Consider the following 16,441-nt stretch of genomic DNA (forward strand, 5'->3'; position numbering starts at 1 on the left):
GAGAAAACTTGAGGCCATGCTTGATTTGCTTGGCCAAATACACACACCAGATCAGACATGCCTTTCTATCTTCAAAATCCAAAAGCATTGTTTCTCATGCTTCCCTGTGTATCAGAAGATGGACTTATGAGGACTTCAAATCTCTACACTAACTGCAAACTTAGATGCACAGCATTTGTCTGGATCATCATTTTCCTGGACCCAACCGTGGAAGCTTTCCAGGGAGGAGAAACCAGGCTTTAGCTCCATCTCACAAGGAGCAAAATGAAAAAGAAAACCATCCGAAGTTCTTTTAATATCACTGTTGCAAACTTGTATTTGGAACGAACTAATCTGTGACAATAATAATGATGTAGCTAAAAAATATATCTGCTTACATATAAGTTATCCAACATACCAGTTAGGCTGCCTCAATAAGATTATTTCAGCAGAGCTAAGCAAGCTGAAAACAACTGCATTTCCTTTGAAGTGTTTTGAGTAACTAGCTCTTGGCAAAGATTTTTCAGGTTACCTGTTTGTTAGGATGCTCAGTCAATGGACTATCTGGAATAATCAATTGCAATGCCTTCAGTCTAAAGTAAAATGTCTCCACGTCCTTTTACCGCTTCTCATAAACTTTAAGAAGAGTTATTTCGCTTACTCATGTTGAAATGTTAAGAGGCCCAAAACGCAAGTATAGTGCCAATAAAGGCAGACAGAGGCTGATTTATATTGGAAATAACATAAAAAACCCTTTCCAGAGCTTCCAGATAATGTGAATCTCAAAAGAATGTCATGTTTAAAACATCTGCATGTCCTACTAACAGGTGGATTTACCAAATGTCTTCGTTCAGAAGTTTTAAGAGGTAGCAAGTTAACCAAGTTGGGGGCTTTTTAATTTAAAAAAAATCACAAAATATATGTCATAAAACATTACTTAGAAGAGGAAGAAGAAAAAAAAAGGAAAGAGGGGCAGAAAATCCAGCTAGAACACTGCTACACACACAGTTCTAGATTCATGGGTAAATCCCACAGCCTCCCAGATTTGTGGATTAATCTAATGGCAGGATTTGAAAAGCTATTGTTATTTGAAACAATGTCCAGAATTTACCTCAAAATTAGGGCAGAGTGGTGGGGGGAGGATAGTATATGAAACAAGACTGGCCATGAATAGCTCATTGTTGAAGTGACTGATGGATACTTAGGGGTTTATTATACTATCCTGCTGATTTTTTAAAATATGTTTAAAATTATCCTTTAAAAATTGGAATTTTTAAAGAGTCTATATTAACAATGAAGTAAACAGAAAGTTAACCAGGACAGGCCTCTTCTGTTTGCATTCACAATACATAAAAAAAACACAAAACTTTGCCGTCCATATATGAATGGCCACTCCCAGGAAGAGGTAGTTGCTGGGGTCTCTGCTCACGAGAATATAAGGTCCACGGAGGCAGTGGCTTGTTATGTTCCCAGTGCCTAAAAATAAGGCCTGACACTTAGTAGCCATGCAATATATATTTGTTAAATGGAAACAAAGAATAAATGAATGAATATCTATCTCCTGAAAGACAGAAGAATCACAGCCTGTAAGAACAACTTTTAAATTTAATATAGGAAAGGCATTCTAATGTCATAGATTGAGCTGCCTCAAAGCTTTCTCCATTGCTTAGAATATCTCAGCATGCCCTGCCTTTCCCTGCTGCCCAACTTGCTATTTGAGAACTGGCTCAAATATGAAGCCATCCCCTGTCCATTCTTATCCCAGCCCATTATTGGGACAGAGAGAGCATCTCCCTTCATAGAGCCCGGAACATATCTCTCTCCCTAACACTTACTATGTTCACAGAGCTCTTTGTCATGGGACCTGGTACATAATAGGCCAATGATAAAAGTCAACTTTTTAAAAAGAGTTAAATTCCTTGTATAGATTGTTTACGTAGAGGCTAGACTGGCATTTGCTAGGGATCTATAAAGCAGGCGTAGGCATCAGCCACTGAATCACTCGTAAGTATTCATTGAGCACCTATTAGATACCGGGTAGACGAGATGTCTGGGTAAGATTCTGAGGACAGTGTGAGGGAGAGCATTTGAGATGTAAAACTTAGAGGATTTAAGTAGGCTTGCAGTGCAACAGGTTAAGGGAGGGGCAGAAGTGTATTAGTGATAGAAGGAACTCATGGATGATTTCACTAAATATCTTTCAAGATGTCTTCATCTAAACAATCCAATTTTAACCTGTTACAATATTTACCACAGATTCAAACTCAGAGCTGGAACAGAGTCCCATGGTAGCACTTTAAGAACTGTAAATACGTACTTCTGAATTGACCTTGGGCTGGCTTGCTTTCTTTGTCTTTATTGTATGCAATAATTTGAACCGTGTAGTTCTGGTCCGGCATAAGACCTTGAATAATTGCTTTAGTTGCAGTGTTCTGGAGATTCAACTGATTAGTTTTGCCACCTATAATAAAACAAAAAGATAAATCAGTACTAAGAAACAGGTTAACTGGATACATTAAGAAAATTTATTGGGGTGCCTGGGTGGCTCAGTTGGTTAAGCGACTGCCTTCGGCTCAGGTCATGATTCTGGAGTCCCTGGATCGAGTCCCGCATCGGGCTCCCTGCTCGGCGGGGAGCCTGCTTCTCCCTCTCCCACTCCCCCTGCTTGTGTTCCCTCTCTCGCTGTGTCTTTCTCTGTCAAATAAATAAATAAAATCTTTAAAAAAAAAAGAAAAGAAAATTTATTAATCAGCAATCAAGATTTTAAAAGGTGAAAACCCTGGGGCGCCTGGGTGGCTCAGTCGTTAAGCGTCTGCCTTCGGCTCAGGTCATGATCCCAGGGTCCTGGGATCGAGTCCCACATCGGGCTCCCTGCTCCACGGGGAGCCTGCTTCTCCCTCTCCTGCCCCCCCTGCTTGTGTCCCTGTTCTCGCTGTCTCTCTCTGTCATATAAATAAATAAAATCTTAAAAAAAAAAAAAAAGGTGAAAACCCTTAAATATATATCTAATGGTGCATAGGCACATAGCACTTAAATTTAACATTGTTCTTTATCATTCTTGGTTGTACTCTTTGCATTAGATAACTTGTCTAATTTAGACAGAACACATTTACAAAAATCTTTCATCATAATGCATTATGCTTTTATACACTAGGGAAAGCCATAGTACAGGATTAGAAGACAGTAAGCCCTCAACATCAGATACAGTCTTCAAGGAAAGAATTCCACTTAAAAGTGAAGGGAAAGATAGAGGCAGACTGAGTGCCATTATCTACGCTGGAATTTTTGCTATGGTCTCTCTAAACTGAGTCAAAGCATCCCTAAAGCATTAGCAATGTAACTATATTAAGTCTGAGTGTAACTGGCTCAGGATGTTGACGGAACCAATCACTGCCCGGCTACTTAAACGTTAGCTTGCGTCGTGAAAAGATTTCAAACCTCCATTATCTCTCCATCAAATTAGACTGACATCTAAGGCTTTCGTGGAAATACTGTTGGTTAAATACTCAACTTTTAGGCGAAATTCCAAATATGCCTTTCTTTTCTAATTTCTGGCAGTAGGTACTAAGTCTGAGAAAGGAGAAATTTAAAGCTTCCGCCCTGCTAGCCCTGACGGCAAAAAGGATCTGAAATTTGTTGAATGAATTAAACGTAACACAGATTACAATATATTGTAATCATATTCTCATAAGATTAATAATGTTATGTCTGAAATTTGATGCCTCTATCATCCAGGCTGCCTGCTACTAGAAGGCAGAACTGAGCCTTTTTCTTGCCAAATGCATTTATGTCCAAGATATTAAACCCGGTTCCACAAACGTCTATTATTTAAAGCTCATCTACTACAAAGTGCACCAAATAAATCTTTCTTGATGTGTGTTTCACTAAGAAAAAAAAAGTTTCTTAGAATACTCTGTATTAGAATCCCTGAGAGGCACAGGTGTATTATTTTACCAAAGGCTTTGAGAATTCTGCAATAGAAAGGCTTTAAACTCTTTAAAATAGGACTTCTTAAATTTCTTTGACCATTAAACCATTTAAATGGTTGTATAATAGTTATGAGCATCTTGCAGATTACCATGGAACATGCTTTGGGAAAGACTGGTATACACTGTATTTGGAACATGTCTTGCAGTGCTAAAATGTCTACATTTTGTGTCTGGATGCATTTATTACTCTTTTTTATTCACTCTATTTTATGTTTGATCAAGTAGATAACAGAGTGTCAACATTGTCTTACTGGCTTGGGTCACTGTAGTAAGGACACTGAGTCACTGGAAAAAATATAACCAGTACTCATGAAGAAATAATTTGCTTTCACCCTCAATTTTTATTTTGTCTCTGGAGGTGTTTAAGTAAGAGCTGGAGGTTTGCTTTGTGGGTGTGCTGTGGCAGAGGGGCTTGAAGGATCTGGCTGAGATTTGGGTCAGAGGCTACACAAGTCACTTCTAAGACTCCCTGATTCTTTAATGCCACCTACAGGGTATACTGAATAGTTTCGTATTATCAGTTAATTAATCAGGGAAAGTTAAAATACCAATTACCTGGAGGAAAAAGAATAAACTTTCAAGATCAGATATGGGGAATTATCAGAGGTACCACAAATTGGAAACTCATAATTTGACCTTTAAAGTCATAATGATGTTCAAGAATCTCTTTTTTTTCCTTCCAAGATTTTATTTAAATTCAAGTTAGTCAACATACAGTGTAGTATTGATTATAGGAGTAGAATTTAGTGATTCATCGCTTACATATAACACCCAGTGGTCATCACAACAAGTGCCCTGCTTAATGTCCATCACCCATTTAGCCCATCCCCCCACCCACCTCCCCTCCAGCAACCCTTAGTTTGTTCTCTACAGTTAAGGGTCTCTTATGGGTTGCTTCCCTCTCTGTTTTTATCTCATTTTTTCTTCCCTTCCCCTATGTTCACCTGTTTTGTTTTTTAAATTCCATATATGAGTAAAATCATATGGTATTTATCTATCTCTGACTGACTTATTTTGCTTAGCATAATACACTCTAGTTCCATCCACGTTGCTGCAAATGCCAAGATTTCATTCCTTTTGATGGCTGACTAATATTCCATATTATATATGTATATGTATATATGTACATATATGTATATACGTGTGTGTGTGTATATATATATATATATTTGTATAAATACCACATCTTCTTTTTCCATTCATCAGTTGATGGACATTTGAGCTCTCTTTTAATAATTTCGCTATTGTTGATAATGCTGCTATAAAACATTGGGGCGCGTGTGCCCTTTTGAATCAGTATTTTTTTATCCTTTGAATAAACACGTCATAGTGCAATTGATGGGTCATAGGGTATTTCTATTTTTAACTTTTTGAGAAAGCTCCATACTATGTTCCACAGTGGCTGTACCAGCTTGCGTTCCCACCAACAGTGTAGGAGGGTTCCCCTTTCTCTGCATCTTTGCCAACATCTGTTATTTCCTGAGTTCTTAATGTTAGCCATTCTGACAGGTATGAGGTGATATCTCGTTGTGGTTTTGATTTGTATTTCCCTGATGCAGAGTAATGCTGAGCATTTTTTCATGTATCTCTTGGCCATTTGTATGTCTTCTTTGGAGAGATGTCTGTTCATGTCTTCTGCCCATTTCTTAACTGGATTATTTTTTGCCTGTTGAGTTTGATATGTTCTTTATAGATTTTGGATACTAGCCCTTTATCTGATATGTCATTTGCAAATATCTTCTCCCATTCTGTCGGTTGTCTTTTGGTTTTGTTGACTGTTTCCTTCACTGTGCAGAAGCTTTTTATCTTGATGAAGTCCCAAGAGTTCATTTTTGCTTTTGTTTCCCTTGCCTCTGCAGTCGTGTCTAGCAAGAAGTTGCTGTGGCCGAGGTCAAAGAGGTTGCTGCCTGTGTTCTCCTCTAGGATTTTGATTGTTTCCTGTCTCACATTTAGGTCTTTCATCCATTTTGAATTTATTTTTCTGTATGGCGTAAGAAAGTGGTCTAGTTTCATTCTTCTGCATGTCGCTGTCCAGTTTTCCCAACACCATTTGTTGAAGAGACTGTCTTTTTACCATTGGATGTTCTTTCCTGCTTTGTCGAATATTAGTTGACCATAGAGTCACGGGTCCATTTCTGGGCTCTCTATTCTGTTCCATTGATCTATGTGTCTGTTTTTGTGCCAGTACCATACTGTCTTGATGATTACATCTTTGTAATACAGCTTCAAGTCTGGAATTGTGATGCTCCCAGCTTTGGTTTTCTTTTTCAACATTCCTCTGGCTATTCGGGGTCTTTTCTAGTTCCACACAAATTTTAGAACTGTTGTTCTAGCTCTGTGAAAAATGATGGTGGTATTTTGATAGGGATTGCCCTGAATGCATAGATTGCTTTGGGTAGTATAGAAATTTTAATAATATTTGTTCTTCCAACCCATAAGCAAGGGATGATTTTCCATTTCTTTGTGTCTTCTTCTTCAATTTCTTTCATAAGTGTTCTACAGTTTTCAGTACAGATCTTTTACCTCTTTGGTTAGGTTTATTCTTAGGTATCTTATGCTTTTTGATGCAGTTGTAAATGGGATCAATTCCTTGATTTCTCTTTCTGATGCCTCATTATTGGTATATAGAAATGCAACAGATTTCTGTACATTGATTTTATATCCTGTGACTTTGTTGAATTCATGTATCAGTTCTAGGAATTTTTTGGTGGAGACTTACGGGTTTTCTACATAGAGTATCATGTTGTCTGTGAAGAGTGAAAGTTTGACTTCCTTGCCAATTTGGATGCCTTTTATTTCTTTTGGTTGTCTGACTGCTGAGGCCAGGACTTCCAGTACTATGCTGAACAACAGTGATGAGAGTGGATATCCCTGCCGTGTTCCTGACTTTATGGGAAAAGCTCTCAGTTTTTCTCCCTTGAGGCTGATATCCGCTGTGAGTCTTTCATATATGGCCTTTATGATATTGAGATATGTTCCTTCTATCCCTACTTTCTTGAGGGTTTTTACCAAGAAAGGATACTGTATTTTATCAAATGCTTTCTCTGCATCTATTGAGAGGATCATATGATTCTTGTCCTTTTATTAATGTGGTGTATCACATTGATTGATTTGCAGATATTGAACCACTCTTGCAGTCCAGGAATAAATCCCACTTGATCGTGGTGAATAATCCTTTTGATGTACTGTTGGATTTGATTAGCTAGTATCTTGTTGAGAACTTTTGCATACATGTTCATCAGGGATATTGTTCTGTAATTCTCTTTTTTAGTGGGGCCTTTGCCTGGTTTTGGAATCAAAGTAATACTGGCTTCATAGAATGATTCTGGAAATTTTCCTTCCATTTCTATTTTTTGGAACAGTTTCAGACAAATAGGTATTACTTCTTTTTTAAATGGTAGAATTCCCCTGGGAATCCATCTGGCCCTGGACTCATTTGTTGGGAGATTTTTTTTTATTTTAAGGTTTTTATTTTATTTTTTTTGACAGAGAGAGAGACAGCAAGAGAGGGAACACAAGCAGGGGGAGTGGGAGAGGGAGAAGCAGGATTCCCGCTGAGCAGGGAGCCCGATGTGGGGCTCGAACCCAGGACCCTGGGATCATGACCCGAGCTGAAGACAGTAGCTTAACCGCCTGAGCCAACCAGGTGTCCCTGTTGGGAGATTTTTTGATTACTGTTTCAATTTCTTTGCTGGTTATGGGTCTGTTGAAATTTTCTATATCTTCCTTTTCAGTTTTGGTCATTTATATGTTTCTAGGAATGTATCTGTTTCTTCCAGATTGCCCAATTTGTTGGCATATTAATTGCTCATAATATTCTCTTATAATTGTATTTCCATGATATTGATTATGATCTCTCCTCTTTCATTCATGATTTTATTTATTTGGGACCTTTCTCTTTTCTTTTTGATAAGTCTGGCTAGGAGTTTATCAGTATTGTTAATTCTTTCAAAGATCCAGCTCCTCATTGTGTTGATCTGTTCTACTGGGTTTTTAAAATTTCTGTATCATTTATTTCTGCTCTAATCTTTATTATTTCTCTTCTGCTGCTGGTTTTAGGCTTTATTTGGTGTTCTTTTTCCAGCTCCTTTAGGCATAAGGTTAGGTTGTGTATTTGAGACTTTCCTTGCTTCTTGAGGAAGGCCTGAATGGCTATATACTGCCCTCTTAAATGACTGCCTTTGCTGCATCCCAATGGTTTTGGACTGTCATGTTTTCATTTTCATTTGCTACCATGTATTTTTTTTATTTCTTCTTTAATTTCCTGGTTAACCCACTCATTCTGTAGCAGGATGTTCTTTAACCTCCATTTGTGATCTTTTCAAATTTTTTCTTATGGCCGACTTCAAGTTTAATAGCATTGTGGCCTGAAAATATGCACGGTATGATCTCCATCTTTTTGTACTGGTTGAGGCCCAATTTGTGACCCAGTATGTGATCTATTCTGGAGAATGTTCCATGTGCACTTGAAAAGAATGTGTATTCTGCTGCTTTAAGATGAAATGCTCTGAATATATCTGTTAAGTCTATCTGCTCCAGTCTGTCATTCAAAGCCATTGTTTCCTTGTTGATCTTCTGCTTAGGTGATCTGTCCATTGCTGTGAGTGGGGTATTAAAGTCCCCTACTATTATTGCATTATTATCAAAGAGTTTCTTTAAGTTTGTTATTATTGATTTATATATTTGGCTGCTCCCAAGTTGGGAGCATAAATATTTGCAATTGTTAGATCTTGTTGTTGGATAGATCCTTTATTACGATACAGTGCCATTCTTCATCTCTTATTACAGTCTTTGGTTTAAAATCTAGCTTGCCTGATATAAGGATGGCTACTCAGCTTTCTTTTGATGTCCATTAGCGTGATAAATGGTTCTCCAGCCCTTCACTTTCAATCTGGAGGTGTCTTGGGGTCTAGGAGTCTCTTATAAGCAGCATATCAATGGGTTTGGTTTTTTTATCCATTCTCATACCCTGTATCTTTTGATTGGGGCAGTTAGTCCATTTACATTCAGAGTAATTATTGATAGATATGAATTTAGTGCCATTGTATTACCTGTGAAGTTGCCATTCCTGTAGACTGTCTCTGTGCCTTTCTAGTCTTTGTTGCTTTTGGTTTCTCTTTCCTGCTCAAAGCGTCCCCTTTAATATTTCTTGCAGAGCTGGTTTGGTGTTCACAAACTCCTTTAGTTTTTGCTGGTCTTGGAAACTCTTTATTTCTCTTTCTATTCTGAATGACAGCCTTGCTGGATATACTATTCTTGACTGCATTTTTTCCCATTCAGCACATTGAACATATCATGTCACTCTGAATATATCATGTCACTCTCTTCTGTCTGACAAGTTTCTGTGGACAGGTCTGCTGCTAACCTTATGTCTACCCTTGTAGGTTAAGGACCTTTTGTCCCTCACTGTTTTCATAATTCTCTCTTTATCTTTGTATTTTGCAAGTTTCACTATGATATTTCTTGGTGTTGACCTTTTGGGTTTGGTGTAAGCAGCTCCAGCCTCCACGCTCTCTCTTCCTCTCCCCCTCTTTCTCTGTCTTCCCTCTGCAAAAAGGGCTTCCTTCCCTCTGTGGCACCGCAGCTTTTCTCTCCCCCAATCCACATCTCCAAACCTCACATCTGCCATGTTCTCTCCCTCTAATTGTGCAGATTGTTTTCTTAATCCTCAGATCGATTTCCTAGTTGTTCAAAATGATTTGCTTTTTGATCTAGCTGTGTTCAAGGGGTGAGGTAAGTTCAGGGTCCCCCTACTACTCCACCATCTTAACTCGCCCCAAGAATCTCTTAAACTTGAATTTCCCATGATGGCTTATTTCAGAGCACAAACTGCATTTTCAGAAGTCAAAGTTGTTTCAAAATTGGACTATACTTCAAAATGAAAATTCTGAACTAGGCTTGAGAATGAAATATTGCTTTCTGCAAGTGTGTCACTTCTGTGAGCCAACATGGGTAAAGTTGGCATCAGTATCACTGAACCATAAATCAGTCTAAGGAGTCTGTGGGTAATATTTACTAATAGCCTTCTAGAAGGTTCGTTTTTCATGGCCAAGCAAGAAGCCAGGTGTTTCAGGTGTTCGTTTTGTTTGAGATTTTAAATCCACCACTGGGCAAGATGTCCACAATTATAAACAACAGAGCATCTCTCAGCCTCATTAAATGACTTGGGAAAAGGACTCCAACAGCAAGGAGCCCAGGTCCATATAACCATCTTTATCACCAATAAAGAGGAAAAATTATTATAAGTATATAAATATATATATATATGTATTATACAAATATTCTATTATTAAATATTTCTTACAGACTATGTGAAACGGGATCCTAGGAAAGGAAATGAGATCCGAGAGACATACTCAAATCATCTTTATATCATCACGGGCAATATGATTGAGCTCTGACTATCTAACCGTCACTGTTCTAAGTGCTTTACCTTTATAAATTCATTTAGTCCTCACAACAAGTGCTTCCCAAATTTAACATGCATAGGAGTCATCAGGGGATCTTTGTAAAGATCAGATGCTGATTCAGCAGGTGGGAGATGGGGACCAATACTCTGCATTTGCTCTCAGCTGATGCCTGTGCTGGATCTCAGATCACAATTTGAGTTCCAAGCCTTATAACTCCATGAGGTGGGGACTAGTGCTGTTTGTGCATTTTACACAGGAAGAAACTGGAGAACCGAGAGGTTATATAACTTGCGCAAATGACATTTCTTCTTTTTTTTAAAGATTATTTATTTATTTGACAGAGAGAGAGAGAGAGCACAAGTAGGCAGAGGAGCAGGCAGAGGGAGAGGGAGAACCAGGCAGGAGCCCGATGCGGGGCTCAATCCCATGACCTGAGCCAAAGGCAGCCGCCTAACCGACTGAGCCACCCAGGCGCCCCCCAAATGACACTTCTTATACACCACAGAAGGTGTGGAGCTCAAGCAGTTCATGCTATTAACCCCGTCTTTGTCTCCATGACCCTATGTAACAATGGCAATTCCTCTACATACTCTGTATTGTTTTACTGATCATATTTGTATAATAAAAACATAAAATAGAAGAAAAAAATTAAACCAAAAATTTAATTAAAAAAATTTTGCATAACTACTTTATCTTCATGATCAATAAATCTAACTTTTACTTTTCCTGCTTTAATTTATCACTTATTTTCACAGTGTCTACTTAGCTTTTATCATTTTAATGTATAATTGCTGAATAATATACTATCAAGTTAATTAATCATAATTTACTCAGCTGGTCACAACTGTTGGCTTTCCAGATGTATTGCATTTTTTTTTTTTTAAGTGTCAACAGACCAAAAGTATTCATACTCTGTTGAAACAGAGGTAGTGAAGATTTTAATAGTCTGGAAATTTCTCCTGAGGAGAGTTATGGTGAGCCCAAGAGTGACTCTTTAGACTTTAGGAACATTATTTCCTTGATTAGAGGGTAAGATTTCAAGTTCAAATATTAAATTAAAAACAAAACTTTCAAATGATTTTAAAGCAACACTCAATACTTCACATTTTTAGTTATCTATGTGTAAAAAGTTGCTAATACTCTAGAAAACACAATCAACTGTTTTTACCTGAAGCTGGAGTCACAAGAAGTTTGTATCCACCAAATTTCCCCCTTGGAGCCTTCCACGAAATCTGTATACTGTCATGAGATAATACATTATATCTTAACCGTGTGGGTGGGGCCACTGCAAAAGGAGAAACAAAAATTGTTTAAATGTTGAAACATTGAAGCTGCCATTAGTTAAACTGAAGAGTCAATGTCATGAAATCAAAACACATGACTTCATCAGCCTCAAAATATGCTCTTTCTATAACCTCATTAATGAATTGATCAGTTTGCACAATGACACAAACCCAAGAGCATCTGTTTCTTACTCAAGAGATAAGCATTTATTCAAATGGTACTGACCTTATGACAAAGACCTATGACTTAGGGTTAAAATTTAACGCTCTAGTCTAGTTCAAATTGAAGCCAATCTTGTAAAATATGTTCATTATGTTACAAGGATGATTTTTTTTTCCAACTTGGAACATGTAAGCTTTTATAATCACTCTACTGGGAACTGTTTTTATGCCTTTAGGTTTTTCACTTTAGTAATCCAGTATTTTTTATGATTAGGTCATTTAAGAAGGTTGTCATGGACATATTACATTAATAAGATCTTCATTTAAAAACATTTGAGAAAGAGATTATAAAGGACCAAAATAAAAAGGACCAAATAGAAAATAATTATGTATTATAAAGTTTGATCCATTCTTGAAGTGTAGCTGATTTATATCTTTCAGAAAGATACATAGCATATGGTCATGAGTCATGCCAGTACATTTAATCTTTTCTGATAGTTCACAAAATGGGTAGGTCTATATTACTCGTGTGTATGTCATTCAAACTTCAAAACATGTTTTTGGAACCCTACATCAGTGTTCCAGAATTTCAAAAGAAATAGTTTAAGAAGATTTTAATTACATAATACTGAAATTAGTTTGTCAAAAAAGAAAAGCTTACATGTAACAGAAAAGTTAGCACTTGCTACCCACTCTCATGCCCTGTCTTTCTTTCTCACTTTAGGAAACAGAAAGAGGGGGAGGGAGCAAACATTCCCCTTAATAGGTATGTAGCACAATATGGGGTTTGGGCATTAATTTTATTTCAGTTCTGTCACTTATTAGATAAAGAAACTTTAGTGATTATTTCTTCCAAAACTTCATTTTTAGAAAAAGTAGACTGTAAATGTTTGCTTCTCTTGCCTTTATATCATCTAAGAGATGATCTCAAAAGCTCATTTAATTCTCACAAAAATACAGTGCCATACCGATTTTATATATAAAGGAACCAAAGAGAAGCTAGAGACTTGCCCAAGTTCACATACTGGTGAATGACAGTCCCTGACCCCAAGTGAAATGCTCTGTTTCTTTGGCAGAAAAGCCATATTAAGAAGGCACCCTTCATTGAGCTAGATGAATGAGTAACCTACTCCTGTACAAACTACCCACTCATTCAAACTCAATAAGCAGTGAAGGACACAATCTTAAGGGTAGGTATTCTCTTTCTGTTGCCCTTTCCTACCTCTTAGTAGAGAATGCTAGCCATTCTCAGTGGAACAAAGAGTGGACATTTCTCTCGTTTATGGGAAAATATGGATTTATCATAAGAATAACTATTTTGAAATTCAAGAGGAAGGTGGCTAAACCTAACATTTGGATGAACAGAAAAACTATTACTATTTTTGCTTAGTCTGTAACTTGATGAGAATAATCTATTTATAGGTAGGCTCTTATTACTTATGGAAGAAAATTTAAAATACGAATTAAACAATTTTAAACAATATATCCAGTTGCTTGGCCAAATCTTGCCAGTGGGCTGGTAGACCTCACTGGCCAAGCTTATTACCAAGTTCTACATGAATGCCCTGGTGAAAGACAGCTGACATGCCTGGGAACCATCAAGTGGAGAAGTACAACAAGGACGATGGATGATGCAGTCTAGACAGTTAGTTGCAAGAGGATCAACCAATTCTGTCAGTACCCCAGGTGTGCTGACTTCTCAAGGAGGGCAAATAAGTCAACAACATTCAGAATTCCTAAGTTCAAGAATAGAAATCTTTACAGCATGTTCTACCCAGGCTACTATTCTTTAAAGGTTTTATTTATTTATTTGAGAGAGAGAATGAGTGGGGGGGGGGGATGGTCAGAGGGAGGGAGAAGTAGACTCCCCTCTGAGCAGGGAGCCCAATGCAGGGCTCAATCCCAGGACCCCTGGATCATGACCTGAGCTAAAGGCAGATGCTTAACTGAGCCACCCCGGTGCCCCACCAGGCTACTGTTCTTTAAATGTGGTCTGAGATTATAGCCCTGCCACATTTTATTAGTTAATAACCATAGCCTTTTGAACCCCCAGGAGAAAGTGATGAGGATAACAATGATGCATCTGACTACGGTCCCATTATGACTGCTAGTAAAAAGCAATACCACCATTCTCTTTTATCAACAGACCACATCTATTGCTAGATCAGCAAAAATACTCCCACAATCAGTAAAAGAAAATCTTGGTTAGACACAAAGTTCACATTTCCTTTAGTTTTTTGCCTTTAGGAGAAAAAGAGTGAACAGAAAAAAGGCTAGTTAAGAAGGAAGGAGGCATGAGGTCATAGTTTCAAACTTCAAATTTAACTCCTTTTTTCTCTGTACAGAAGACAGACCCTGGGGCTTACATCAGAGCAAAGGTAGCCAAGATTGAGAAAAACGCTGTAAATGCAGTACAGAAATCATTGCTCTTATCTCATGAAATGAAAAGTTGGGTGTATTTGATGCCAGACCCATGATTTTTCTTTTTGCAAGCACAAAGGAGGTGCTTCTATACATACCCTTAACTTCCAGTAATAATTACAAATGCTGATGTGAATTTGACTCAGCATTTAATTCATGTTAGTTAAAATCCTAAGCTTTTTAAGAAGACAAAAAATGAGTATAAAGTTTGATTTCTAGCCCACACCAAGAACCCACAGTAAGCCAACCAACTCATTCCTTGCATGGTGAAGCCAGGCTTCCTGTGTGGGATTGGGCCCAATACAACATTTGTGAATATATGTATTTCATCCTGAAGAGGAATGGAGGAGGAAGAATGAGGAGGGTCCATTCTTTATTTTCCTCTCTACTGCAGGGTTAGGCTTATTACTGAAAGTATAGGGCTGTTTTTGTTTTGTTGTGTTGTGGGTTTTTGGTTTTGTTTTTGTTTTTTTTGAGAGGGAAGTTTTTTTTTTTTTTAAAGATTTTATTTATTTGAGAGAGAGAGAATGAGAGAGAGAGCACATGAGAGGGGGGAGGGTCAGAGGGAGAAGCAGACTCCCCGCCGCGCAGGGAGCCCGATGCGGGACTCCATCCTGTGACTCCAGGATCAGGACCTGAGCCGAAGGCAGTCGCTTAACCAACTGAGCCACCCAGGCGCCCGAGAGGGAAGTTTTTTTAAACCCCCAAACTTCACTACAATTATTCTCATAGAAGTCAAATCTTGTAGGCAGAAAATGAATGTTTACGTGATTTATTGAAGCCTCGCTGTTATCAATAGGCATTTGGGAAATTTTATTTCATAATGTGCCTATTAAAGGGCTAATTTCCATCCTTCCCTTCTTCCCTTTCTTCTTCCCTCCCTCCCTCCCTTCCTTCTCTTTCTTTTTTTCCTTTCTTCCACTTCAACTCAACAACTGAAATCTTGCTGTTTTGACATGTGACAACTTATGCAAAGATTTCTTTTTTTTTTTTTTGAGAGAGGGTGTGCATGTGTGTTGGGGAGGAGGGGCAGGAAGGACAGAGGGAAAGGCAGAGGAAGAGAGAGAGAGAGAATCTTAAGCAGGCTCCATGGCCAATGCAGAGCTCAACTCGCGGTTTGATCTCACCATCCTGAGATCATGACCTGAGCTGAAATCCAGAGTGGGACACTCAATCGTCTGAGCCATCTAGGAACCCCCAAATATTTATTTCAAATAAAATATTTTCATTAATTTCATGAAACACTACTTTTTATTTATTTATTTATCTATCTTTCTATCTATCTATCTATCTGAGAGAGAATGGGAGACAGAAAGCATGAGAGGGGGAGGATCAGAGGGAGAAGCAGACTCCCCGCCGAGCAGGGAGCCCAATGTGGGACTCGATCCCGGGACTCCAGGATCATGACCTGAGCCGAAGGCAGTCGCTTAACCAACTGAGCCACCCAGGCGCCCCAACACTACTTTTTATACAGGAACACTGAAATGAAGATCTGTTCTCCACTACCCATGATCACCTCCTGTCTGCCTTTTTTAGTACCCTGCTGGTTTCCTCCCCGGAACAACGCTCCCTCTGCACTGCATGGGGCCTTGGCTGGGCTATCAATCAGCCATACTCCCCCGACTAAGGGGTAAGAAAATGACTCAAACAGGGTCGGGCAGACTCTCCCAAGAATCTGAAACTTGTGTCCAATGGAAGGAAGGAAAATAGCTCATCATTTCATTGCAATAACGTGCCCTAAAAAAAAGTGGTCACTGTTTCCTAGAAATTTTACTCAGGGTGTTCCTAGAGTCCCATCCTTTTCAAAGCTTAATTATTTAACTTTAACTTTAACGATATGAGCTACTTTGTTACCTACCAGTAAATACATTTTTTTTTTTTTTTGCTTCAGTTGGCATTGGCCAGAGAAGGTTTCTTTTATTTGCAACCAAAAACCTCTAACTGATCAAGATGGAGTAGAATGGGCAGTAAGAACGTGTTCCCTTTCAAAACATAGTTCTGGGTGCAGTATCAATAGAACAACCTCTTATATCGGGCGCCTGGGTGGCTCAGATGGTTAAGCATCTGCCTTCGGCTCAGGTCATGATCCCAGGGTCCTGGGATCGAGTCCCACATCGGGCTCCCAGCTCAGCGGGGAGCCTACTTCTCCCTCTGACCCTCTCCCCTCTCATGCTGTTTCTCTCTCGCTCGCTCTCTA

General features: G+C 38.5%; 1 protein-coding gene across 5 annotated transcripts in view; it reads right to left on the reverse strand.

Annotated features, from left to right (window-relative positions):
* COL14A1 (collagen type XIV alpha 1 chain) overlaps positions 1 to 16,441 on the reverse strand; it is a 214,226-nt gene that overhangs the window by 177,535 nt on the left and 20,250 nt on the right. For all 5 annotated transcript variants that reach the window (XM_054512474.2, XM_045895977.3, XM_045895976.3 and 2 more), the window contains exons 3-4: positions 11,547 to 11,663; positions 2,297 to 2,440 (exon numbers count right to left, since the gene is read on the reverse strand). In XM_054512474.2, coding sequence (XP_054368449.1) covers positions 2,297 to 2,440; positions 11,547 to 11,663 — 261 coding nt within the window. The remainder of the gene's footprint in view (positions 1 to 2,296; positions 2,441 to 11,546; positions 11,664 to 16,441) is intronic.

The sequence above is a fragment of the Mirounga angustirostris genome, unplaced genomic scaffold (genome assembly GCF_029215605.1).
Source record: "Mirounga angustirostris isolate CCGP_5_RB_7025 unplaced genomic scaffold, mMirAng1.0.hap1 SCAF_4, whole genome shotgun sequence".
NCBI classification, from domain to species: Eukaryota; Metazoa; Chordata; class Mammalia; order Carnivora; family Phocidae; genus Mirounga; species Mirounga angustirostris.